General features: G+C 41.2%; 3 protein-coding genes and 1 long non-coding RNA gene across 6 annotated transcripts in view; 1 reads left to right on the forward strand and 3 right to left on the reverse strand.

Annotated features, from left to right (window-relative positions):
• LOC147193641 (uncharacterized) overlaps positions 1-182 on the reverse strand; it is a 34,535-nt gene extending 34,353 nt beyond the window's left edge. The window contains exon 1 of the long non-coding RNA XR_015103081.1: positions 156-182. This is a non-coding gene — a long non-coding RNA (uncharacterized LOC147193641). The remainder of the gene's footprint in view (positions 1-155) is intronic.
• A 3,037-nt stretch (positions 183-3,219) lies between these two features.
• Positions 3,220-6,343, forward strand: LOC147193643 (claudin-7-B-like). Its single transcript, XM_086130885.1, has 4 exons — positions 3,220-3,701; positions 4,943-5,107; positions 5,184-5,268; positions 5,419-6,343. The coding sequence occupies exons 1-4, from the start codon at positions 3,479-3,481 to the stop codon at positions 5,570-5,572; spliced, it is 627 nt and encodes a 208-aa protein (XP_085987011.1). The 5' UTR covers positions 3,220-3,478; the 3' UTR covers positions 5,573-6,343.
• Positions 6,344-7,695: 1,352 nt separating this feature from the next.
• npm1a (nucleophosmin 1a) lies at positions 7,696-11,827 on the reverse strand. The gene is made up of 11 exons (XM_086130884.1): positions 11,660-11,827; positions 10,587-10,666; positions 10,368-10,487; positions 9,981-10,074; positions 9,747-9,883; positions 9,530-9,582; positions 9,077-9,125; positions 8,942-9,010; positions 8,618-8,728; positions 8,453-8,527; positions 7,696-8,361 (listed from the first exon to the last, which is right to left on the reverse strand). Exons 1-11 carry the CDS (start codon positions 11,715-11,717, stop codon positions 8,311-8,313), a joined length of 897 nt encoding a protein of 298 aa, XP_085987010.1. The 5' UTR covers positions 11,718-11,827; the 3' UTR covers positions 7,696-8,310.
• An 891-nt stretch (positions 11,828-12,718) lies between these two features.
• On the reverse strand, positions 12,719-27,371 carry kcnip1b (Kv channel interacting protein 1 b). Of its 3 annotated transcripts, none has more exons than XM_086131640.1 (8): positions 27,230-27,371; positions 16,659-16,783; positions 16,498-16,567; positions 16,362-16,432; positions 16,158-16,265; positions 14,628-14,732; positions 14,046-14,108; positions 12,719-13,682 (listed from the first exon to the last, which is right to left on the reverse strand). In XM_086131640.1, exons 1-8 carry the CDS (start codon positions 27,246-27,248, stop codon positions 13,635-13,637), a joined length of 609 nt encoding a protein of 202 aa, XP_085987766.1. In that variant the 5' UTR covers positions 27,249-27,371; the 3' UTR covers positions 12,719-13,634. The 3 variants fall into 3 exon arrangements, with proteins under 3 accessions (XP_085987766.1, XP_085987764.1, XP_085987765.1); XM_086131638.1 differs by lacking the exon at positions 27,230-27,371 and adding an exon at positions 26,648-27,214; XM_086131639.1 differs by lacking the exon at positions 27,230-27,371 and adding an exon at positions 19,495-19,871.
• Positions 27,372-27,906: the final 535 nt, after the last annotated feature.

Here is a 27,906-nt window from a genome sequence, read left to right on the forward strand (position 1 = left end):
TTGTCTTTCCGCTTGGCATGAACGCTTTCGTGTCGTACCATGCGTAACATATTCATGTTACCAAACGATGTGCAAATCGTGCATTTGAGAGTAAATTGTAGAAGCGCTGTCGCAATAATAAACAGTCAATTCAAACTAAAGTTTATGTAGCCTACCTGAACTTGGACAGAGACGTCAGCCATCTTGTTGACTCTATGACTGCAATGTGCATCAACTTCCACAAGGTGGCAGAAAAAACAATCCTCCACTGGTTCCAACTTGAGCAAACCCACAACCCTGATGAAGAAGCAATACAATGGATGGATGGATGGATGGATGGATGGATGGATGGATGGATGGATGGATGGATAACCAACCTACAATGCACGCAATCTCAAGTCCACATGACAGGAGGGCCTGAGCCAAGATTTGGACATGACTGTGTAGCAAATGTGTTAAATTGCCAACCACCACTTCACCATGAGGCCAACGTTCAATTTCATCTGCCTTATTTTCCAAACCAACTCCATATCGTGTGTCACAAAAGCCTCAGTTGTAGATCTCATATTTCTTCAACAGGTGTATAGTACAGCATGGAATGAGTACCGTGGCATGTTGAAAGTGGAAACATAAAATCAAACCTCTGCTTTCAAAGCATCTATCTGTAGCCAAGTCAACTGTCTTTTTAAAGAGCCAGGATTAACCCAGAATGTATCAGATGGATGAATAGATGCAATTACAACTAGTTCACAGCCCAGCAGTCGATTAGGCAGTAAAATGTCAGAATGATTACCATGCTAAATGGATAGCTCATGTAGCACGGATTAGACTAATTAACTTACAACTCATATTCATGATCAAGCTGAGCAGCATCCGATGCGGTAGATTACTGTGCATGGGTTCCACATTGACACTAGCTTTCAAAAGACATTCCCCTTTCAGATGTCCCTAACTAAAGTCAGAGTTGAATTAAAAACAATAACAATTTTTTATTTTATAAATTATAATAATAAAAAAAAACCACTTTCTCTTTACGACTCTGATCCCTCAAGCCAGAGCATCTCAAATCTCAACATTAGCGTGGTTCTACAGTAGCAATAAGATATAATTCCCAGTTAAAAGTGTGTAAAGCAAAGCAGTCTGAGCTCAGACAGAATACAGCTATTCATAAGGATTAAAGAGTTTGGCCAAATATAGCTCTCAAATTCACAAATTTTCAACTGATGTGAGGAAGAATAAATGTTTTTTGGGCACTATGATACATTTAATTTTTTTACTTATGCTGAGCTTTCTGTTTGAGACTCAGATTTAACTTGGTCAGTGTTTTGTTGTATTTATAAGTCCAACACTTAATGCCACTGTACTTAAAAGCTTTTTGCTCCAGTTCAGATCCAGATATAACCTCTTCATTCAGATTCCTGAAGATTCATTCAGGTGATGAGTCATTGACAGATGAGTGAATCTTTATTACAAAACCTTTGCCCAGTATTAGCAGAATTATCTTTGATACTTAAGCCAATTCGCGTCATCACCCCCTCCCTCATACATTCCCTTGTTTCACCGTCTTCATTGTTTATGTCTTGTGACCTGTTGTAACTGTCATATGCTTGTGCAGGAGTTTTTTGCCTCACTCAAATTATCCTCAAATGAGGGTAGTTCGAGCGTGGGGGTTTTTTTCTCCCCCTCTCCCTCCCTTGTTTCTTTCTGACTTTCGGGTTGAGTGAACGCTGGCGCGTTTTGGCTGCCGCTGCTCAACCCGTATTGTTTTGTGTTTTTTGTTATTGTAAAGTGTCCTTGGGTGTCTTGAAAGGCGCTTATAAATAAAATCTATTATTATTATTATTATTATTATTTTGGAACATTTGTGCTGGGAAATGCTTTGATGTTCAAATTATATGCCAAAGAGGGTGAATCATTTCATGAAAAATTAAATATTCAGCATACATTAATCTTAATAGAGTTAATTGCCACTACAGTAATCAGAATAGCAGCAGCACCCAGACCGTAGACCTAGAAAAGTCACAACCCTTGAAATAGTAAACAGTCCGATCATCCACTTTGTAATGGTTTCAGTTGTTTCTCTTCAGGTGAGTAATTCTGTTCGTCATCATAGTTATGACGGTTGACAAACAAAATTATAGCCCGCCTCTGACTCAGAGAGCCAGTGGGAAAAGTCTCGTAGTCAGTATCAATGTAGACAGACTAGGCCAAAATTCCAATGCCTTTTTGCCTGTGTTGTGTTTAAAACCCTCTCAGGCTCAAATTAAGTTCTTGTTACAGGTAAAGTAAAGGTATTTGGTTGTTACAAATCTGCACCACCTGCCCTAAGAGGGTTAACTTTGAAATAAATACAAATTGAATGACACAAGTTTGCGGAGGAAATACAAAGTAAATGACAGAAATGTGGTCTTTCACGTGAAGATGTCAAATAAGGTCCCCAATTAAATGAATGATTATTACCTTAAATATCGTTATCTGCATATCAAAGATGCCCATGTCGTTTTTCAATATTTTGGGAAAACAAGAAAAAAAAGACAATATTTAGAACACAAGTTGGGTTTTTTTTTTGATTGACATTGTAACACAGATGGCGGCCCGGTAGTCCAGTGGTTAGCACGTCGACTTCACAGTGCAGAGGTACCGGGTTCAATTCCAGCTCCGGCCTCCCTGTGTGGAGTTTGCATGTTCTCCCCGGGCCTGCGTGGGTTTTCTCCGGGTACTCCGGTTTCCTCCCACATTCCAAAAACATGCATGGCAGGCTGATTGAACTCTCTAGAATTGTCCCTAGGTGTGAATGTGAGCGTTGATGGTTGTTTGTCTCTGTGTGCCCTGCGATTGGCTGGCAACCGATTCAGGGTGTCCCCCGCCTACTGCCCGAAGACAGCTGGGATAGGCTCCAGCATCCCCCGCGACCCTAGTGAGGATTAAGCGGTTCGGAAAATGGATGGATGGATTGTAACACAGACTTCAACCAGATTGATGAACAAGCAAGCGAAAGGGAAAATAATGAATAAAAAATACCAAGGTGATTAGTTAAAAAATTGTTGGGTTTTTTGTTGTTGTTTTTTAAAATATATATTAACCCCCCCCCCCCCAGAAACTCGGCGTGCACTGCAGTATCGCGTTTGTCTTGTCGCGGGTGTAGCAAGATTTTCCCGGAAATGCTTACGTCATGAAACTAAAGGCGTGCGCGTGCCCGCCCACCGGCAACAGAAACTGCCTAAAAGCTCGCTTCCGTTTTCCCCTCCCCATCAAAGGTGCGGCAAAGCAACAGGTGCTCAAGGTGCAATCGCCGGCTGAAGCAATACCGCCATTGGAAACATTTTATTAACACTTTTTAAGTGTTAATAAATAGTTTTTACATAATTTAAAATAAAACAGGATTACTATTTTTTATTCTTTTACCTTTCGATTTAGACTTAGTGTGAGATTTTGAACAGGTGGACGTCGCCTCCCCCATTTTAGAAGTCAGGTCGTCGTCGAAGAGGAAGAAGAGAAAATGGCCAACTCCGGGTTGCAGATGTTGGGATTCGTGCTGGCGCTTCTGGGCTTAATTGGCTTGGTAGTGGGCACAATTCTGCCCCAGTGGAAGATGTCGGCCTATGTCGGGGACAACATCATCACAGCAGTGGCAATGTACGAAGGCCTTTGGATGTCTTGTGCCTTCCAAAGCACAGGCCAGATCCAATGCAAAGTCTACGACTCCATCCTCCAGCTCAACAGTAAGTCATACAACTCGTTACTGAGTGTTATTCCGCCGCTATTCATACTTAATACACTTTTTAAAATGAAATACTCTTCCATTCGATGAGACATTTGTCTCGGCGAAACTGATTTTATAAGCCAGCTAATTTGACTTAAATGTGACCATACGAGGAACCGGAACAAAAGCAAATGAACCACACCTGTAATGGGGAAGTCACCGACCGAGTCCTTAAAGCCACCGTTATACCTGCTCCCTGTTTTTACCACTGCACTCTGGTTCCTGTTGCTCGTCCTAACCGGTTTAGTCACTTATTGACTCTGCTCCCCGGCGAAAGAATAAGAATGCCGTTTAAAAAGAAAAAGCTTCTTCCCCTCACCAATACTAATTGGTGTACTGTACAGGGTTCATGACATAGCAGAGATTTGAATGTTAAACATTTGTTCAGCTTCTGTTGTCTTGAACCGTATTTCTAAACCCTCTATTCACTACCGCACGCATGTTGTTTTAAAATGGTTCCTAGTCATCTGGTTGGCCTCACTTTGCTGTAGCAGTCAGTTCAAGGAAGTGGCTATGCATGCATGTACAATGTGAAACAAGGTGCATTGAAATTGGCTCCGTTAACTGCGTTTTATGGTTGTTATCTGTCTGACGGTGTTTTAAAAACGGGGGCTAAATGGGTCAGTTATTTTATTGCTCGTCATTGTACCGTTGCAGGGCCTGTTCACCATAGTTTCCCACATTTTCCCAATCTTTACAAATATGTGCATCCACCTTTGATAAACATTGGTCGAGTAAAGTTCGGCTCTGAAATCAATTGGTGAGTCAATAATGATGTTCAAAAATACCAACTCAAAGAGCTAGATGCAGAAACACTGCATGCCTGAATGCACAGAGAGGCTCTTTGTTTACAGAGGTCACAAGCCGAAAATGTTAACCTGTAGCCAGTATGTGAAATTCAGAGTGTCCTCCATGATGCAACCTGAAACCTGGTCAGACCTGTTTGAGTTGCGCTTGCACACCTGAGGTCCACCCTCCTCCCCACTCCTGTATGGGTTGGCGGGAGCAAGCAACTGAAGTCAATTTGTTTGCTTGAATACCTTTTCCTGCAGCTGGAACAAAAAAAAATCGAATCCACAAATTAGGAAAGGTCATCACATGGGCTTTGAATTTGACTATCCTTTTTTTTTTTTTAAACAGGCATTGTGGATATCAATGGATACACTTAACCCCTAAAACAATCTTGTCCTTTTGACTCAGGTGCCCTTCAGGCAACACGCGCACTCATGATTGTGAGCATTATCGTAACGCTGGCCGGCCTGGGCGCAGCCTGCATGGGGATGAAGTGCACCAACTGTGGCGGAGATGATAAAACACGCAAGTCTCGCATTGCCATGACAGGCGGCATTATCTTACTGATTGGAGGTAAGGGGTTATACGCACATGCATGTACACACACATATACAAAACCTTGTTGACTGCATTCTTTGGTTACCCACAGCTTTGTGCGCCATTATTGCCTGCTCTTGGTATGCTCACGATATCATCCAAGCCTTCTACAACCCTTTCACTCCAGTCAACACCAAGTGAGTACATGCCAATTCAGGATAATTGTAATTTGGTTTCCTCAGTTCATGTTTAAAATCTAATCATGTGATAATCTGATTGAGAGGTGTGTGGGGGAGGGGTCACATACTCTGCTTCCCCTTCGTGACGAGTTTGTGTTCTTTTTGAAGGTATGAGTTTGGGTCGGCCGTCTTCATTGCCTGGGCTGGAGCCTTTTTGGTTGTAATCGGGGGTGGCATGCTGGCAGCTTCTTGCCCAAGAGGCAAATCTACACCAAAGTATCCCATCTCCAGACCTCCTAGCAGCACCAAGGAATATGTTTGAGCAAGATGAGAATGAAAGATAATGACTTTAGGAACCCTTTACAAGCAGCATAATTAATCTCGGAACTAGTCAAAAAGACATCCGTATTTTCATAACTTCAGGGCAATGTTTAAATGTTACTGCAACATTTTTAAAAGTGTGTTAAAGTTGTTAGTGACTCAAGAGACCACATCAACATTTACTGTCTGAATTTATGCACTCAAATCTTAGATTTGTATAATCTTAATCTTGGGCACACAATTTTTGAATGAATGAAGGCCAAAACCCTCTATCCCATTCGGCATGCTTAAAACTAGATGCCATGTTACGCTGTGTACTTGGACCAGTGCTTTATAATGTAGGCGTTATAGAGAAAGAGAGTAATGAGGACATATCGAGCAGCAAAGATTCAAAACGTTTCACAACTGCCAGGCTGCTTACAAATCAATCATCTGGCACCTGAGAAGCAAGATTACGAATTTCCTTTGTTTGGGCTTTTTATTTATATGAACAAGAACAATGATTTACGACCACAGTTGACTACTTTAATCAAGTGCCAGAGTGAAGTTATTAATTTCCAATGTTGTTTTCGTTCAGCAAGTTTGCCAATCGTATTTGCTCAGTCACAACAGCACATCAGTGTTGTTGTTCAGTGAGATAATTACTGTGTATGTTCATGGCTTTTCACTTGTATTCCTGTTTTTAGGTATGGATGTTGCACTCCTTTTTTTAAATGCCTTTTTTTATTTGTTAAAATTTGTGTTGTACATAAAGTGGAAATAACAAAAAGAATTGTCTCTTCACTGTTACTTGACAAAGCCAGCAGCCAAAGCATGAAAACAGCCACAATATACATGCCTCATATCTTTTTCACACAACTGATACAAGCCGTGTGTAAAATTAAATATTGTATTACTGGGATATTTAAGTACAATGTTGTAGTTTTGCAGAACTGCAACAGCATTTCACAGTTAATCAACCATAAAACATTGAAAATCTGTTTCGGAGTAGGTAAGGGAATAACTATTTGATCACAACTTTAACATATGAAACATGCACAAGCAGGAAAAGGTTTGTGGTATGAAACTTAACCATCATGACTCAGGAATTAGTGTGGACCAAATCAATAAAAAAATGTTAGACGGGATGAGAAGAAAGGGCAGGGGGATATATGTCGAGTAGGTTATGTAGAATTGTGCACAAATGGAAGAACAAAACATCCCATGGGAGGGGATGTGTATGACCTTTGGACTGCAATTAGTGAATCATTTATCTTAAGAAATGGTGAAGTGGTAGCATCTGTAGTATAAATGTTTTAATTTATTCTTACTCATTTTCCGACTAGCAGTAGCGATACGTTTTAGTATGGGGATGCTCAGGACCTCACTTTCCAGTTAAGAGGCAGTCTTCTCACACAACAAGAGCAACGGTCGATAGATTTGATTTTACTGCCACCACGTGGTACAATAAACTTACGACAGCTATGCGTTCGACTGCGCATAAACTGGACGAAATATGCCTCCGTAAAATATAGCCAGTTGACAAGGTGTTGCAAATCTAAAAAGAGAGGGTCACTATCGTGGAACAGTTTTGGTGGCTCATTCTACTCAACAATCACATGATGAATTTGCGCTGTCCAATCATTCACTTCAATTTGTCGTTTTGTGTATTGGGATTATAGGAAACGACTCAACACTTATTTGCTTTTCCATGCAGTCCTATATTTTAGAACCACGACGTCTTTAAATATATATAATGACTATTGTTACTGCTATTCTGGACATTCCACCTGGAATGCATATGTCGGCTCAGGGAACTTTGCCTTGTCATTCATTAAATGTAGGCCATATCCCAGAATGCACCGGATTTATGAATTATTCACGACTGAACGAAAAGAAAAAAAAGTCTACAGATGAAATAACACATTGCTGAAAATGACATCTGTCATGCCTATACCTATTTTGTGACTGACACGGTTATGTTTTGTGCTATCACCTGCATGTTAGTATCACTAATTACAATATGTGTAGTGTTTTGTTGCAGCTGTAGCTCTTGTGAAATGCACTGAAGTTGTATAAAACTATTTTTAACACCCACAGGCATTTTTAATTGTCTCAATAAAATCAAAAGTTGACAGAAACCCATCATTAGCCAACCAACTTTATTGAGAATCTGGAATGGCCTTCACTTTAACTGGCCTTGTGCATACCTTTCAAACCGTTGAAATACAAGTGGTGCAAATGCGGTCAAATGACTAAAATGCATCAGAGATACATGCACAAGGCAACATCATTTGCTGAAGTGTGTTTTCCTTTGCGAGTGAATGAAACTGTGTTGCTAAAGAAGGGCCAGAAAGAAACAAAGACAACTTGAGCTACAAATCCAAAATCAAAACACAAGACCTTACAAAAATCACGTTTCCAAACAACCACAATTCGTCTGTGAGCCAACATCAAGGTAGACTAACTTTTACATTTTGTTACACTGCATGATATTGTTCTTCCGCATATTTAACTCCTTGGTATCACAGCTTCTGGTATCAATCTACAGGGTGTTATATTTACATTTCTGGACGGTCACAAGCCAGTCCCTGATGACTTATTCATTAATTCCAGTATGATTGCGCAAAAGGTGGGAGTGAAAACGTGTAACCTCTTAATAATTGATGACACTTAATGAGAGAGAACAAGGGTTGAGGCACAGAGGGATTTTGGGTACAATTAAAAAAAAAAAAAAAAAAAAAAAGACTAAAAACTGGTTTATTTTGGGTCCACAACAGTTTGTCTCCACTTCCAGAGCTCAGCAACAACCTGAGGATGGACACAAAACAACCAAAATACTAATCAAGTCGACTTAAGAGGCCACGTTAACAATAATTATTTACATGCCGGCGACGCATACCTTAGTATCAGAGACTCTAAAAGAATTCTTCACAAAGTTCTCAAATTTGGCCTGGACTTTGGGCAGCGTTACTCCCTAAAACAGAGCCAAAATGATTTACAGGACCAAGACATTGGCTGAAGGTATTATAGAAAATTGAGCAAACATCAGAGTGACATCACCAACCTTCTTCACTGCTTCAGTCATCTTTGCTTGGATTTCAGGAAGTGGCAGAGTTTCCTTGGGGGTCGTTGGGGATTTTGGTGATTTTGCCACTTTTTGTTTGGGGGTCTTCACCTTTACAGAGCAATGGACGACAATTAAGTAATGAATTGAGCTTTCCTGTAAATTTGCTCATCTTTTTTAATTTGGTTGAATTTCAAAGGATTCAACAATATGAATAACCGCATAGATGTAGGAAAAGGTATACTCTATGCTAATGAGGCTAAGTGGCAATTCCTTTTTTTCTTTAAATCCCTTGAGAAAAATGAAAGACTAAACACCAGTTACCTGCTTTGGGGTGGGAGGATTGGCTTTTGGGCTTTTGCCGTTCTGACTGGATTTTCGTACGGGCTTGGCCTGTTGAATGCAGACTCGTTAGACAACTGTAACATCAGGCCTCGCTCAAATATTCTAAAAGTTCACCTTAACAGGGGTTTCTTTCTCCTCACCGTCGTCGTCATCATCATCACCGCTAAGCAAAAGAAAAAAGGTCCTCATGAAACTATGGCACATGCAAAAGCTTGTTTTTCCATTTTAAGATAAGAAGTTAAGAAAACCTTTATTAGTCTCACAATGGAGAAATTCCCGATTCACAGCAGCAAAGTTATGAAAGGAAGAAGTAGAACAACAAAATATAGGAGCTGCTGGAAAGGCAGCCACTCACGCGGCGCCATTTTGAAGTCAAAATAACAAAAATAACACAACACATAGGACACAGACAGTCGTGCAATCTTCACCACTTTTCTGCATACACTTTGTTGTCTGAAGCAGTTATAGAGGAGAGGATCAAAGTGTCCTTTCACCAGTGGATCATACAATTTAAACTTCACTCAAAGAGAAAGTGAGTAATGCAATACAAATTTGATGAATACGCACTCGTCATCATCATCAACGTCTTCATCCATATGAACGTCCATCTTCATTTTTTTCTGCACAGAGTGTTCAATGCGAATGAGAGCCCGTTTCATTAAAGCGTCAAAGCACAGAACATATAAAACATTCCATTGTACAGGGCGGAGTGAAAATAATCAAGCCAGCCGAGTCCACACAACAGGAGTGCGTAGCATAGTCGTTAATGTCATAATAAACAAACCTGAGACTTGGAAGCAGGAGAGGCGGCAGGTCTTTTCTTGGAAACGTTGACATCTTCTTCTTCCTCTTCCTCCTCCTCCTCTTCTTCACCATCATCATCATCATCATCATCATCACGCAACTGATTGTAATCCATTGCTGCAGCGGGAATTCAGAAGAGTTCAAGAAATAACGCGCTTTTGGTATTTGATGAAACACACAAAAAAAAATTCGGAGCATGTACAAACACACTTACAGACAACATACTGCCCACTGATGTGGATGGGACCGGCGCCACACTTGAGACGGAGAACTGCGGGCGGTGGAATGGAGAAACCTCCAAGGGACACCTGAGAAAAATGTCACAATCAGAAAATAGACCTGGAAAAAAGAACAACTTCAATCTTGTGTTTGCAATTAAATGAAGTTCCAAGTTAGGACATCCTTTCAGCTATTTTGGATAGACGTTACGCATACATATTTCCCATTATCGCCACGTTGCGATTCAATTATATAGAAGTTCTAAGGAAAATTTAATGTTCTCACATCATCTTTGAAAACCTAATTCAATACATGCTTGCGTGTTTAATGTGCTGGCTCAAGTCTCATTAAACACGGAACCCGTCTTGGGGTGGAAACTCACACTTGGCAGGGTGGAAGGCTTCAGAGAAGCCAGTGTCGCTGTCACCTTCTGACCATTACAGTCTTTTCCTTCCACCTCCACAAGATGAAGCTCATCTTTTGTAGCCGGGTCAGTACACGCCTGAAAAGATCAAAATTCAGCTCAGTTTCGAACTTTAAATCAGCTGTTGTCTCTTAGAAAACCCGCAATTATGTTATAAGCAAATATATGCATGGTTACCATCCGCAGATCCAGCAGATGGTCAAAGCCATCGTCCGTAGGACAGAATTTCACTTCCTTTCCAGATTCAAGCACACAACCTAATGAAGCAAAGCTCATATGAGTCAAGACACAAAGAACCCATTTCAACCTTCATTTAAATACAGTATAAAGAAATTCCGGTTCGGTATATCAGTTATCCTCGCTGGACAGGTTGCTAATGGTTGTTATCAAGATACGGGATTTTATGATTGCAAAGAGTTTGCTATTAACTAGTTTCCATAGCGGGGCAAAAAATCGATCATGCAACTCAAGCTAGCATGTTCAGTGTGCACTTCCGTTACCGATTTTCATATTTTATGGGTAACAAATGATTACTCGACAAGTATTTAAATTATAACAGATGCATTTGGTGTTTTTTGTGAATATCTCAGACTATAAAAACTGTTGTTCTTTTCTCTGGCCTTCGTTCGTTCAATGAAAAGAAAACCTCGCGTGAACACGTGGGTGCGCCACAGTACCAACGTGGATATTTCCACATGGCCTGGGCCTTACCTTTACCGATGAGGAAACGTTCCATCCAATATGAAAACGAATTTGGGAAAGTAAAGCATCCTCACTCAGTAAGCATACTTAAAAATACCGTACAAAATAAATCGGCAAGAAGAACAATTAATATACGACACTGCGAGCACAGTCTTTGTGTTGAGTACATAGACCACTACGATACGTATAAAGACAACATCAACGTCGTCACCGGGTTATTGGATGTTTACATCAGATGGTGGGGGAAAGTTAATATCAAGAAGGGGCTAAATACAAGTCAAGAGATGACACGTTTTAATAGGAATACTTCTCGTGGAAATAAGGGAGACGCCATGCTTTGAGGCCGAACACGTGTGTAGCAAAATTGTATGTGACAAACGTACACTCACCTATTTGGGCAAAACGTTTTTGCTCAACATGTTATCATTTCACGATATACAATGATGCGTATGAAAGCGAAGTATTTTTTTCATTTTCCTTTGTCTACCACTCTTGCACGAAGAGAACACACGACATTTTTCGCATTTACATCAATTAAAGTGACTTACCGTAAATAAACATTTGCGGTGGCACTGTTTCGTCGTCTAAAACCTTTAAACCGTTCATTTTGTAAAATTAGGAGACAACTGCAAGGAGCTGAAAAGTGGAGGAAAAATTTGATGCTGGAGAGAGACGCGAAGCTTCTGCACGAGTGAGCTAACTGACGTGTAACTCCACCTCCTTCCTCACTTCTTCTTTTGCTGTTTGCGACGGTTTGTGGACTAAATCAGCGCCTTACCGCCCCCACAGATCTGTATTAATTACTGCTATGGTTTAATTCGTTCAACTTGTTTAGATTCTCAACACTTCTTTAAATTTGACAGGATAAATAAAAAGTACACAAAGACAGCTTTGAATCCACTGTGCTCAATCGTGCATTCATAAATACATAGATCATTAAAATACACAGTATCAACGCTAAATGGGAACACAACTGTGAAGGGAACAAAAACCATGTGGTATTTTAAACATTTTGTGAGAAATAATTGACTGAAAAGTGGGCCGTGCAATATTTTCGGCCACTTGACTGTCAGTGCAGCCAACTCATTCCAGAAGTTCCCAGAATTTCAGAATGATCCAATGTTGACCGAAATGACCCATGATGATAAATTTGGTATCCATGATGATAAATTTGCCCATCCATCCATTTTCCGATCCGCTATATTCTCACAAGGGCCGCGGGGGTGCTGGAACCTATCCCAGCCGTCTTCGGGCAGTAGGTGGGGTGACACCCTGGACCGGTTGCCAGCCAATCGCAGCGCACACAAAGACAAACAACCATCCGCACTCACACTCACACGTAGGGACAATTTAGAGTGTTCAATCAGCCTGCCGTGCATGTTTTTCCATTGTGAGAGGAAACCGGAGTACCCGGAGAAAACCCAAGCAGGCCCGGGGTGAACATGCAAACACCACACAGGAAGGCCAGACCCAGGATCCAACCCACAACCTCTGCATTGTGAGGTCGACGCGCAAATCACTGGACCACCGGGTCACCCAATTTAGTATGTCTTTTCGTTTTTTTTTTATTTATTATGAGACAAACTTTTTAAATAAAACACATTACATTGAAGAATTTACATTTTTATTTGTATGGCTTAGAAATTTATTTGTGACAATCAGACAAATCAATTGCAAAGTAAGACCTGAGGCTCGGACATCCCACTGATACTGTACGTGAAGGAGCAAAAAGCTGCATTGCCTGTAAAAACAACCATGATTAATATTTCAGTGCTCCACCCACTATGGCCTGTGCATTTCCAATGACAGTAGCATTTTTAACACCACAACAGACTAAAATTGCGGGCAAGTGGAGAAATCGCCATACTCGATGTTTGCATTGTTTACATTTTTGAAACACACTAAAATCAGCGATGGAAAAAATATAGTATTTAAAGAATGTAATTCTCATATAGACATTGGGACCAGCATGTAAAAATAAATAAACAAATAAATAAAAAACGAACACGACTCGAAGACCCAAATACTCTTCCCAAGACAGTTTCGCTTTACACTGCAAGCTTTACATTGACACACACAAAGCGTATAACAGATTCGCCAAGCACATTACAGCCAGAGATACACAAAGAATGAAACATTTTACAAACATTCGGACAAATATTTGCAGATAAACCCAGATCTTTTGGAGAATCATACATTTTGAAAGCATCTTTGGCCAACAGTAATAAATAAGCATAAGCAATTACTCATGTCATTTTCTTTGACTGGCCCAACTGAAAAACGCAAGACTGTTGTACTACCATGCCTTTCTCAGGGGTTACTTCGGGACACCCAAAACGCTGCAACAAGAATTCCAGTCCATTACTAACATCCAAGTCTTTGCGGGGAACATGTCTGCACTCGGTTCACAGCTTGATACAATGACCAGAGGAGAGACTGGAGCCACTGCTCAGATGCATCCACACATATTAACTAACAAATAGCCCTCTGAATTTGAGTATGGCAATATCATCACCTCCTGCCCTACATCACATTCTCAAAAAGCTGCATTGATTTCATCATGATTTCATCCTGTGAGGAGAGAGAGAAAACAAATGACCATTGTGAAGGATTGAAATGCAATACTGTGCATCGATATGTAACAGTCACCCACAACATTGGCATAACTGGAACTTATGAAGAGAAATTATTTTTTATTTGGGTCGTAGTTTACAGTGGCGTAGACGTCTATTGCATCATACTGAGAGGCATCAATGTGAATACCTACAACCTCATTCATTTTTATACAGTATACAGTATATTATGATTCTGTGACAGTGTTTAATTCACTAGAAGTTTACTGCATATGAATTTTGGACATACAGCTCTTGTCATGAGGTCAAATGTGTGTACGACTATAAAAGAAAAGAAGATTCCCAGTGGGAAAGCACATACCTCCTGGCAGGCTATTACAAATTCCTCTAAAGTCACCACTCCATCTTTATTTTTGTCCATTTTCTGTGGTAAAAATACATAATGTTGGTGAGTAAACATAAGAAAGTTTGTGCTCACACTCACACCTAGGGACAATTTAATGCGCTCCATTAACCTGCCATGCATATTTTTGGAATGTGGGAGGAAACCGGAGTACCCCGGAGAAAACCCACGCAGGCACGGGGAAAGCATGCAAACTCCATACAAGAAGGCCGGAGCCGGAACTGAACTCTGGATCTCTGCACTGTGGCGCGGACATACTAATCCTCCGACCACCGTACCGCCTTTAATAAAGCCATAATGAGAAAAATGATTCGCTTCAGTATATAAAATAAAAGCTCTGTTTAAAAACTACAGACGCAGAATATCCTGATGATCCTGGAGACTTTACTCCTTTCCAACTGTCTCATCTTGTGTCCCCATTTTTATACTATCTTGCTTGCTCTATGTTTTTACTGCTCTCTTTTTTTTTATCTACCACTGCTGACTATTGAAATTGTCCAATATGAACTCTTCTCCTCGGAAATTGATTGCTGAACTCACTTGAAAAAAAGCATCCACATGCTGCTGTGGCACATCTCCCTTCATCGCAGGGTGAGTGTACTTTCCCATCATGTCGTAAATGGCCTTCACAATCTCTGTCATTTCCTAAAAGAAAAAAAAAACATGCAGAGATTGACTTTGAATCACAGGAACTGAATTTTTCCTTCCTCAATTACTGATAAGATGAATCGTGTATTTCCTTTTTTAAACATAAATAAATGGGGAAGTGGGGGAGTAGGGTGTTCTCAATATTATGTTTAAAAGTGAAATAATCCACAAACGTCCACAAAATTTATGTCCATATATTTTTGGTGACTCCAAAAGCATGTTTTTTTTCTTGGACTATTTTCATTGCAAAAACATTTCGGTCACAACACTTGATGTTGCTGCCACCCCATGGGACAAAGCACTGACCCTGTATTGAGTGACTACTCTGTTTCAACGATATTTCTTTGTCCAAGACGTGACCAAATTATACCTAAATCCAACACAAATGGCTCCTGCAACAATGTAGACAAGACACCAGACAGTTGAGCACTTTGACACTGGTTCTCCATTCCATGAAAAAAAAGAAAAACAACCCAAAAAGATTCAAAGATCTTCTGCAGAACTTATAGTAACCGTGCCCCAAAAATGCAAACACTTTAAATGAAGTCTCTTTTATCTTTATGTTGTCTAAAACTAACGTGCTGTGGAAAACATCAGACAAATGGAGAGGGGAAAAAAAACATGCAAAGGGGCGAAGACTTGGGATTTTTGTTGGTCTTTCGAACACCTAGAGCAGAACAAAGAGTAATTTATAGTACCTATACAATTGACCAATCTGATCACCCGCAGAATGCGTCTATGCCGTATAAACTTTGCACCACCTGTGTGATATCGAATCTTTCGAAGCAGCGACGCTCACCTGACCTGGACTCCATGACATGTCATAACACATCACCCATGAAGAGGCTCGCTCCCCCTGCCCTGACCTGCTGTCATCCCAATGGTGATATGATAGAGGTATGAAAATAAAAATACCTATCAGGACTATATAACACAGCAAGGTTACTCTAGGGAAGGACACAGACTAGCTGACAACATATAACTCTGTCGCTGATACTTTGCCTTTTCCATTGAGGAGCCATCTGAGTTGGTTCATGGAAAGAAAATAGACACACTGAAGAATAGATTAGACCAGTGTTGCTTCGTCATTTTTCGGGGTAGTTGCTGAAGGCGAACTTATTTGTTGCTAAAAGTTGCCAAATGTCACTTTGTACGATAGAAAGTTATAAATAGATTGCATAGAGCCGTGCCTCAAACGGACCAGCCATCCAATCCCCCCAACACACACACACACACACACACGCACACGCACACGCACACGCACACGCACACACACACACACGCGCGCACACACACACACACACACACACACACACACACACAAAAGATGAGACATTTGTTCACTTACGGTACATTAGTTTGTTCAACATCACACATTTTTATTTAAACTCCCCAATGAGCACAAAGTTGTACAAAACTCACCTCCCTGTTTATGTAGCCATCTCTGTTAATGTCATAAAGGTGAAACGTCCATTCAAGTTTTTCTCTCAAGGTTCCCCTCAGCAGGATAGACAAGCCCATCACAAAGTCCTGACAAGCGAGAGGACAAAATGTCAGTGCACCCATGGGACATCCTAGTAACCTATCTTGTGCCCCATAACGTTGCACGTCTTTTGCGGCCCTTACCTTAAACTTAATGGAGCCATTGTTAGTCGTGTCAAAAGCATTAAAAAGATAATGTGCGTACATGCTTGCGTCTGCAACACAGGAAGCAAAACCATATGAGATTTTGAAATACACGAGCGATGACGCAAAAATTTACCTCCGTGGGGAAAAAACTGTGCGTAGATATGTTTAAACGTCTCCTCGTTTACGATTCCGCTTGGACATTCCTGTAAAACCAAACAAAACAAAACAAAAGTAAAATAACCGCTTTAAAGATGCGCGGAAGCCTCTGAATTTGTGGACGTAAGATATGATTACATTCTTGAAACCACGATAGAGGATCTGGAGCTCCTGCTTGCAGAAGTTAGTTTGGGATTCCAGTTGTTCGAGAGCCTCTGGCCTGTGACACACCATCGTCATCTCCAGCTCATCATCGGTTTTATCTGCAGAGAATAACGGCAAGCGTTGACGGCAATTCAGGACGAACTGTCTCCATGTTACGCTTTCAAGAAATTGTAGAACCGTGGAAATTATAATACATGTTACAGATATGGCTCTGTGAACACACATTAAATCTGATTTGGCTGCAGAAGAGAATGCTTATTGAGGGGGGGGGGGGAAATACCATGGAGTCACACTGCACGTACTTGACAAATTTGATTCCCTCTTCAGAGTTGAGGGAATTTTATGAAGGGTAGCAAGGTTCTCAGTGTCTGCGATACTGTTGCGAAAGACGGCGGTTAATATTATGAAGACAAGATGGCTAAGGCCTGCCTGTGGGTAAATGTCAGTGGACGTCTCCAGCGGAAAAAAAAACAACAACATCTAGACATCCGTCAGCCGTATTATTCACACGTAAATACATTTGCACACCCGAACAAATACCCAGAGGAAAGCAACTACATTAAGTGTTATTTGTGGCCTCTTTCTTTGTGTTTCACACACAGAGCGATGAGAGAATAATACTATTTGGGTTGCAGCGGAATATTTTGGGCAAGCAACAATCAAAACACAAACAAAAGAATCCCTCTGCAATATGTTTGTGAAATAAACACTTTAGTGTTTGACTTGAGCAATGATTGCCTTGCATTCATTTTAGCAGTTAAATGTTATGCTTGATTGGTGTATTCCCTTTGCTCAGTAATTCACCCGTGCGAACACAACCGTGTGATTAGAAAATAAAAAATGGTGAGAATTGAAATTGGCAGGTGTTGATAAAAATGAGGGTGACACGGAGTGTGAGGAAAACGCATAGCGGCTTGAAGGTCGCGTGACAAACCGTCTGTTGACGTCAGAAGCATGATGAGTTATTTTCTGTCAAACCGCCTGGAGGATGCGTCTTGAAATAACTTCCTTTGCCAAAAGCCAAAATTGAAAAAAAAAAATCACAATATCCATTTCTTGTCGAGAGAGTCTGACTGCTCACATTCACAAAGGAGCATGTGCCCGAGCACATGCTCGATAATTCGCGGCCCAGAAGAAACGAGATCACTTGTTAATGACAACAGCGCACGTTGACACAAACAATCATGTCGTTTGTGTCAACGTGCGCTGTTGTCCGAGTGTTTGCCCGAGTGCCGGCTGCTCGCTCCCATTGGTCCAACTACGAGGTCCGCTAATGTTGTCTTCTGACTGCCGCCACTTGTAAACCACATGAAACAGGTGGACAGCCATCCACTGAGGCAAACCAAGCAAGAAAAGGCTTCTTTATCTACGTTACATCTTTTGACAATAGAATAGCAATTCAATTTTAAGAAATAGATGCGATTGTGTCGCTGCAAAGATAATGCTTCACACTTTCATTGTTATAATCCGAAAGGTTGTAAACTACAAAAGTATGCCTCTATGGTGTATGAAGTGTTCCCATGACAGTTTAGTAGATAATAATCACACCAAAAAAAACCCCCAAATCATGTGTATAATTTCAATATCCATCCATTCTCTGTTGTACTTATCCTCTCTGGGGTTGCTTGTGTGAGCCTCTCTCAGGTGAGTTTGGGCGAGAGGCGGCGTACACCCTGACCCTGACCCCTAACTCTCTGCATTACTTTCGATCTTGTAAAATTGCATAATATAGTAGTGCAGAACTGCATTCCGTGAATATTGACGATCGAGTTGATCTCCGGAGTACAACGTGCGTAGTTCAAATGCAACACAACTGCAAATGACCATCACAATAATACAAATGAATTCAAGAAGTTCCTTTTTTTTTTAAACATTGACATCATCAACCAAAATCTTTGTTAACGCGTCCATGGCTCATAGGAAAATGACTTCATTGTTGACGGACTGCTGTCCGAACACTTTCGTATTTTTCAAATGGATGTTTCACAATAAACTCTATTCGTAACATTCCATCTCTTCGGTGTAAACAAACACACTGCATGTGTTAGATTCAAATCAGTGTTGTCAGTGAACATCCTAACATCTCTTTCTGGTACACAGTTCCAAATATATCATTCATCCTGATTCCTGACAGATTGTTGTTCACTTTCTCATGCCCCTTCAACCCAGTCTCCATGACAACAGGCTTCTCATGCATGACGATGGGAGAGAGGTAAGATATGTGAGCTGGGTGTTAATTCACATGCAGCGCTTGTTTCTCTCTTTCGCGACCTTCTAAGTGGAGGAGCCCATGAGTACACTTGCCCCCCCCCCTTCCCCGTGCACATATTTGAGGGTCAGTGACAGTGATTTTGCTCTCTACTTATCTACGAGGACAGTCTACTTGACGGCACACTGTCATCTCTCTCTCTCTCTCGTAACCATGGCACATGAGCTACGACTCTCGTTCCAGTATCAGCCAGAGTGGCTCGTCATGGAGTTGCTCGATTCTGTTCATTTGACTGAACATTGTTCTGATTTTCCTGTACAAGGAACAGGGTGCTATTAGCATATCTCCTATGTAAATATATTTGGTTGATTATCATAGCGTCCAGTAAATAGAAAAAACTGTTGCGGTGTTGTTTTTGTATTTTCACAGAAATAGAGTACACACATGCACACGCACACGCACAGAAAGACAATGAATGTGTACATTATTATTGATCTATTCAGTCAGCACATGTTGCGCTTTGTGCGGCAAAAAAACAAGAGCCTGACTTCCATAAATTTCTCTCCCCTCTCACTTTTGGTTGGACGAATGTTGACATACCTCTTGACGGTCTTCTCTGCTTGGTTTGCATGGTCAAAGTTCCCACCACTGCACCCATGTTGCCACAGTGGTAACCAGCCTGGCCAACCACAGCCCGGATTTGTTGTCGTCCTTTTATTTCTGGGACTCACTCACTCTTTGCCTCCTTTCGCAGCAATGGATCTTAAAAGGGATTTCCTCTCGCAGGTTTTCTCTGAGAGTCGATTCTCCCTGGCGTGATGATTCCCTTGGATTTCTGAGCTCATTCTCAAAGACGCACATGAGCTGCTCCTGCCTTTCCAGCACCACTCCCTCTTTTCTGTGGCTCCCTTCGCTCTGTCCTCCCCTCTTTCCAGTTCCCTGCCTCCTCGTGGTCTTGTGTTGTTGTGGCATGCTGCTATACTAATGCAGTGCTCACGAATAACACTACTGGTAAGTGAATGGCATCGGGTGAACGACAACTGAAGCCGATACAGATGAATGTTCAGGGCTGGTCATCGTAAACTGTCCGACTATCCGTATGTGTGCAAGAGAATGACTGCAGACACCGTCAGCCATGGAATTCATTTTGTACAAAATAAATCCACTTTGTTTTGGTGCTGCATGTTGTTGCTCACAGGATGAGAGGGCCATTAATGACGTTCATGTTACACATCATTCATTTCATTCAAATGTGAACTGCTTTGAGGGAAGGAAAGCTGTGAGTGATCCTGAGCTTTCTAGAATCCATCTTTTTTTCTATACCGCCTATCCTCATATTGATTGTGGATGACCTCAAGTCTAACCCAGCCGACTTTGGGTGAGAGGCATTTTACATCCTTGACGGGTCGCGATACAATCACAGTTTTTTTCCCCTAGAAAAAGCGGCCACTTATAGAATAGTCCTGCTTATGTGATAGAATACGGAACAATCTCATTTTCTTAAGACTTGAGACATGTTTATTTAAGAAATGCAAAGCATAAAATGATACCACTGTGGGGTTCTGTGCATGCCCGTGGTTAGCCGAAGCCCCCCCCCCCCACCCAGTAATAGAAAACAGACCTGAGATAAGAATCACATAAATTGTGTATGCATGACGTTGTTTTCTCGACATTTCTATAGCTTCTGTCTGTTGCTCTGGAGGGAAATCCAGTTCTGCATTCACAAGCCTACAGCCGTGACCTGCGCAATTCCCTTGACAGATGTTTGCTATCTCCAACTGCATTACCCCCTGCACAGTGATGTGCCAAGGTTGCTGCACTGCAATCTATAACTTCATTATCTTTTCATTAGCTTCTCAACAACTCACAAGCTGCAACACAGCACTAACACACAGGCGACCTCGTCACTATTTCTTCCTCAGAAGCACTAAGTAAATGTTGCAGGTACATAAGAATCAGGGCAAGTACACTGAAAAAAAACAACAACTCTTTATTGAATTTAGCTGATTATATTTCATGAACTGGTTGCACGAAATAAAATCATCTGGATCCGGAAAAAAAATGTATCTATATCCAAGTGATTTTATTTTGTGCAACAACTTGGTAGAATAAAATTGAGTAAATTCAGGGCACCATTTTTACAGTGTAGATCAACACTGCACACAGTATCAACCGTGGTACTGCAATAATTGATAACTTCTGGTCTGTTATTTATACTTTTATACATTTTTTTGTACTGAGCATGCAGTATTTTGTGTGTGTGTGTGTGTGTGTGTAGTATTCATCATATTTTGGGAGCAATGATCTGTTTTCGCTGTCACCCATGGGACCTCTTGCGGGAGATGTGTGCATAAGTGTTGATCAGAAAAATCTGTGCTATTTCAAAGATGCAATTCAATGCTTTGGAAAGACTGAATTGCCGTATTTAAGAGAAGCAAAAATATATTGTTGAATCCTAGAATACTTGTAAGATTTAACATGCATTGATTTTCACTACGATTATGGAGTTAGCCGAAGGCTTTTTAAGCAAGCAAATAAAGACGTGCAGAGAAGCGACTCCATACGTTGTTGTGTATACTATTTAGGAATTTTTACACGAAATGTCATGTGGCGGTGTATTGACCGTCATGCCTTTCACTGGAAATGTCCAGAAAATGCACGTGCATCTGGACCAGTGGTTCTTAACCTGGGTTCAATCGAACCGTAGGGGTACGGTGAATCGGTCTCAGGGGTTCGACGGAGGGTCTGCAATACAGGTTCAGACACACCCGACTCAACAGGTCAATTAGTTATGACACGCCCACTTGGCCATCATTGGCTGCAGATGATCACATTACATTGCTTGCCCAATCAGTGCTGCAGGAAATTTGGTTCGCTCAGTTATCAAAGTGTGACTGTTGCGATAGTACGACATGCTTGGTTCATTTTGTGCTCAATTAAAAAAAACTTATACTTATGTCTAGAAATGTAACTGACTTTTTTCAGTTTTTAATAAATACGTTTTTTATGTGTTGAATTTATAAAATATCTTATTCTTCTATTTTTTACTCATGAAGGTTTCGATGAATGTGCTTATGAACTGGTTGGGTTCAGCACTTCTAACGAGGTTAAGAACCACTGATCTGGACCAACATATTCCTTGCTCAAAGCCTTCCTACCAAAGCTTGGCTGGAGCTAACAAAGGTGTGCCTCAACTGAATGGTTCTCCTCAACCGGTAATGGGAGGTTGGCGTTATGGGCCATGCTTTTGGCATTTGTAGCAAAAGTTATTGCTGATCCCCACACAGATATGGACATGAGAGGACATGACTCAGACATGACAGTCCATCGTGAATGCCATTGACTCACAAGAAGATCTTGATGGTCACCAAGTTCAGCACTGTATTTTTGATACTTGATATGCAGTTCAAAGCCAGAACGTTTTGCGAGGGGTCAGTCTTGTCTAGCTGTCCGTTGAATTGTTTCCACAAAAAAGGTTATTGACACGAGTGATGACAAATCGATGCAGTGGGCGTTGCAGGGGAGTCAAGGAATGCTGAAGCCAATGTCGGGGTAATTGTCAGGGTGATAAAGCACAAGGCAACTGATGGTAATGGAGCGACTGCTGGCAAGTCTGATGTCACAGCACCACATAGGAGGAATACACGCGGGAAATCACAGACAGCAAAAAAGCACTCGTCATCTCATCGCCTCTTGCATTGTAGAAGCAAATAATGACACACGAAAAGAGTTTAATATCTGAACCAGAGACTCTTAAGGTCCTGTGCTGGAAAAAAATCTTAAATTCTACACTTACATTTATCTCAGTCGTATAAAAGTTCTATTAAGAGAAAGTTCCAAAGCGAGCATGTGCACCAAAGTGTGCAGAGGCCTGTGCATGGACTTCCACTACCCCCATCACATCCATCCATCCATCCATTTTCCGAACCGCTTGATCCTCACTAGGGTCGCGGGGGATGCTGGAGCCTATCCCAGCTGTCTTCGGGCAGTAGGCGGGGGACACCCTGAATCGGTTGCCAGTCAATCGCAGGGCACACAGAGACGAACAACCATCCGCGCTCACATTCACACCTAGGGACAATTTAGAGCGTCCAATCAGCCTGCCATGCATGTTTTTTTGGAATGTGGGAGGAAACCGGAGTACCCGGAGAAAACCCACGCAGGCCCGGGGAGAACATGCAAACTCCACACAGGGAGGCCGGAGCTGGAATTGAACCCGGTACCTCTGCACTGTGAAGTCGACATGCTAACCACTGGACTACCGGGCCGCCACCCCCATCACACCAAAGAGAAAAACAAATACAATAAAAAAGAGAAAAAAAACATTAATAATGAATAAAGAGAAAGAAAAGTCCAGCAACCGATCACTTTATTTGAGGTTTAATTTGCACTAGGGATTCAAATACCCACAGAAGGCAATTAAGCGGTTCACGCCGACCAAAGCAGTCGGCAAGTGTCCCTTGAAAAGAGGCCGGGGGCTCAGTCAAAATGATCATAGGCCAGCGTAATGTGCCCCGAGTGGCGATGAAACGTGGCTCCATAAAGTGGGGGAAAAACGCACGGTAACCGCCGTATACAAGAGAGTACCGCAGAGCTTATTTAGTCCACACGAGACATCAATCCAAGAAAGCTTTTCATTTGCCTGCATGCATTTGTACCTCAATTTGAAGAAGAACAAAAGACATTTTAGGAATCCTTGCTTTTCAGCCACCTCATGCACATGATATTGTGGCATAGTTTTGAAATAAAATCTTCCATCAACCCTAACCCAAATGATAAGACAAACAAAGACGGGCAGAGAAAACTTAAAGGCAAACATTTAAGCAGTAGACGGATTTGTACAACTTAAATTTGACAGAGTATAAATAACACACTGAATTTACAATTGTTTCATGACACATCTTGTCATTATTTCATGAGCTATACACAAACATGGTCTGGGGCTTCAAATAAACAATGTATGTTGTGTATTGTACGTGGTTTCTCCAACGGGAGATCAAATAAAAGTCAAATTCAAATTCAAATTCATACATGGAGTTACTGGACAAGAGTTGGCATTACTCTACTGTGTGAACAGTAGGTGACAGCAGAGTAGGAGGTACTGGACAAGATTTGGCGTTACTCTACTGTGTGAACAGTAGGTGGCAGCAGAATACCGCATCATACTGAGATGTGCGCATACACTTCAAGAAGATACATTGTCATACTGCAGATATTTCTCAAGGTCCCTAGTATGATGCAGCGCCCTTTGACCCAACTACAAAAGAAAAATGATCATTGTAAAAGATTATGCTTCATTCAAATGTTAAGATGGCGCTTACATTGTGGCAGGAGTGTACGATGAACAATAAGATGACATGCAACGCATTCAAATGAACATTTCAGAAAGGAGGAAGAGGAGACCGGGCTGTTAGCGAAGAATGCCAGGGAGTGAGAAAAGGCACAGATAAAAATACATCTCGATGTCAGTTACATAAAAGGAGGCACAGAGGTGATGTAAAAAATTAAAAGCTGTGAGACACTACAGCGCCAGTTCACTGCCTTCGCAACCAGAGCGAGGAAGACAAGAAAAAAGAATGAGAATAAAATGATAAAGAGTGCAATACAGACTCTAAAATAACCTTAGGCTTGATGCAAAAACACAGGCCAGTGAGTCGCATTGTTTTTAAACAGCCTTCATTTTGAGAAATGTTTATTTAGTGTCCTTGGCTCCCTTGAAAGGTGCTCTATAAATCGAAGTTATTATTGCAAATAGGTTTTTACTGTGTGAGTTCTACTGTCCTCTTTGTACCCACTAATGCTTAGTTCTGCCCGGTGGCGTGTTTATTGTTTGCTAAGAACGAAGAATCCATCTCCAGTGGACATAAAGATACGAGGTTCAGCACAAACAGGACACAAATGGTTCTTATCCCGCCAAGGGATCAATGAGGCATGGATAAAACGTTTTCTGGACAATCTACCGTTTCTTTAGGAGGATGCGTGGAAACAGCACAAGCATGTACTTACATTAAATTGTGTATCATTCCCAAATATTAGTTGGTAAGAAGCACAACGAGTACAAAACATTTTACAAGACATTGCATGGTGTTGCATATATAACGTGCAGGTTCAATTTCAGGGTCTGTGAGAGTATCAGCGACATGAATTTTACACAATGCTATTTAATCACCAGAGATTTGATCATATCCCCAAATAAACGTTATAATCTGTCAAATCTCGTATTCTTTCCTGACTAATCCACCTTTACGGCAACATTTTTTGTGGGTTTCAGCACAAGTATTGTTCACCATGTTTGAAGCGTGTGACGCTACTTCATGACTCATCACTGTTGGAGTTCAGTGTTGTGGGATTTGCACATGCACACTGAGCTCAGCCGTAATGTTCTTGTTATTAAACAGGGTCTGTTATAAAACACCAGCAACCAGGTGCAGGTTTTGCAAACTGTTGTGGCCTAAGTTTTTGGGGGAAGTGGATTAAGAGCAGTGTCGCTTGGTTTTGGTGGGTTATATAGTATAGCGGCCAGGTACAGTAGAGTAATCCGTATAAACTCAGTTCCGAGTCTTATACTGTACGTTGTTGAACACGTTCCCCCCCCCCCCCCCCCTCTGCAATTTCAGTCAAAAACGAAAATGACACTGTGTTCTAATTTTTGGGATCAGTCTAGCTGGGTCTCAAGTCTTGTCTCTGAATCAAGACATTTTTACTCGGTCTATGTCGTATTTGTATCATTTGTACTATTTCAAAAAAACAACAAACCAAAAAAAAAACAGTTTGCTGTGATGGATAGAAGCTCGTATGAATAGTAAAAATAAATGACACGTGACAAACATTACAACGCGTTGAAAAGTAAATCCAAGCAACGTGTTAAAGTAAGTGGGATGTCCTTACACATCAAGCCTACAAAAATTATTTGGGCTCTTTGCCATGGCATATTGACATATAATGTATTGAACGCAACACTTTCAAAGCTTCATTGGGGCCCCGCCCACAAACAGGGCAACATTGAAACAGGAGTGTAAAATAGAGATGAGGCTTTCAGGGTCATGAATTGCAGTCTATCAGCGAGACAATCTCCCTCAGCCCAGCTCTTTTTAGCCATGAATGTTTAAATGATGAAGATGAATATGGATGCTGCTGCATTTGCAAGTGGAGCATTTTAAAGGTGACTAAGCTGAGTATCATGGTTCACGACACTGCATGTTCATAATGTGGAATGGCCCAAGGGATAAAAAATGAAAAAAAAAAGGATGAAATGAACACGATGTGTGAGTCTTTACATTTTATAGTCTGCCTGACGTGTTTGCGTGCATGAAGCTACATTTGCGTGAGCAATGTATTCATGTTTTCCTCCATGCATATTCTAGTATAGAAATGCAGAGGCTTGCACTAAAAGATGATCACGGGCGAATTGTTCAAAGATGTTCAATATGGAACAGGACAACAGACAACACACCTCGGCACCTCACCACCAATTAGCTTGCTGTGGTCACTTGTCACACCTTTTACATGACATTTTTTTTATACTGCAAATGCGAAAAATATTCTAATATCCTGGGAAACTCATCGTCACTTCACAATCATAATATGAAGTGATTCAGAATTGCTTGTACAATTATTAAAGGTATTGGTGATTAAATGTTGGTGACAAGTTGGCATCTTGATGGATTTATTGATGCAATTCATTTGCTTATTTTTTCTATTGAAAAATAAGCTTTGCATTGTATCCAGTAAAAAGTCACAAAAGTCGCAGTACCTTTTGTAAGGCTTCCTGAAAGCAATCTCTGAACAGACTGGATCAACTTGAGCACCCCCTGTCGACAGCGAGTGCCGCAGCCAGCCATCTTTGGATCGAAGCAGATGGGCTTGAGGATTGTCTGGAAAAGATCCGTTTCCTCCACTGTACCTCAAAAAGGATATGGGCTGGCGCAGCCTTTTTTTAAAAGATAATATTTCAAGGCGTGCGCTCGAGAGGAATCTACTTCAGTAGTTGTTCCAGTATACACTCCAAAGGGATCATCGTCATTCCACGTTCAAGGAAAAATGAACCAAAAACTGTTTCTGTGCAAATCCAACACCACTTTCAAATGCACTCAAGAAGTTGCAATGCTTTTCCTTTTGAAGTTCCATCTATGAAGTTCAAAAACACGGCGGAGAAAGTTGCGAAGAAAAAAAAAACTAAACGGAAAAATGAAAAATATCCACCTGCTCAGAAGAAATGATGAAAAACTTACTTGAAACCTTAATGTCCCCAGCAGCTCATTAGACAGAGATAAAAAGTTATATTTTTCAGTCAGTTCTGCTCTAAGGGAGAGAACAAAAAATCGGTTCTACTCACATTCTTGCAGATTTATCATAAGTTTTCTCTCCTGAGGTACCCGTTTATCCTCAGGCTATTTGAACGGTAGCGCGGGGCTCAGATGAGCCTCGATGGAGGTCTGTGGAACATCTCTCCTGTGGTGCATGTCACACATTCGGACTTGAGAGTGCCAACAACACTTAACCACCCCCACTACCACAACATGCTCCCTCCTCCTCCCTTACATCTGAGCTTCCTGCCTCCATTTGGTCATGTCCAAACTTAAAGGTCTGTTTTTATCATACCCAGTATCCATGAAGTTATTCAAGATAATATTGATCACGGTGGGTTTTCAACATGCAGATTTAGAAGACAGTGTGGGCCAATCATGCTCCTGTGGCGGCGCGTCACAAAATAACCCAAGAAGGCAGTTGCGATCAATGGAGTAAAATACGGAAGGCATCAACATCAAGAAGTTGGGCATAGATCAACATCTGAAAGAAGCGCCAGAAAAATATGACCAAAGTGTCAACGGTGTTCAAACTAAACTGAGCATTTATGATCACAACATTTTTTATGAAGATTTTTTCATTTTTCTTGTACTCGAAGCCATTCGATTGTGTGGGTGTACCGAAAGTTGCGACTGGGAAAGTGCTAAATTGAAGTGAGCATAAACACAGTCTGTTCTATCAGGGAGCTATTCCAAGACAGGTTAT

The sequence above is a fragment of the Hippocampus guttulatus genome, chromosome 15 (assembly GCF_054856545.1).
Source record: "Hippocampus guttulatus isolate MCC_2025c chromosome 15, RoL_Hgut_1.0, whole genome shotgun sequence".
NCBI classification, from domain to species: Eukaryota; Metazoa; Chordata; class Actinopteri; order Syngnathiformes; family Syngnathidae; genus Hippocampus; species Hippocampus guttulatus.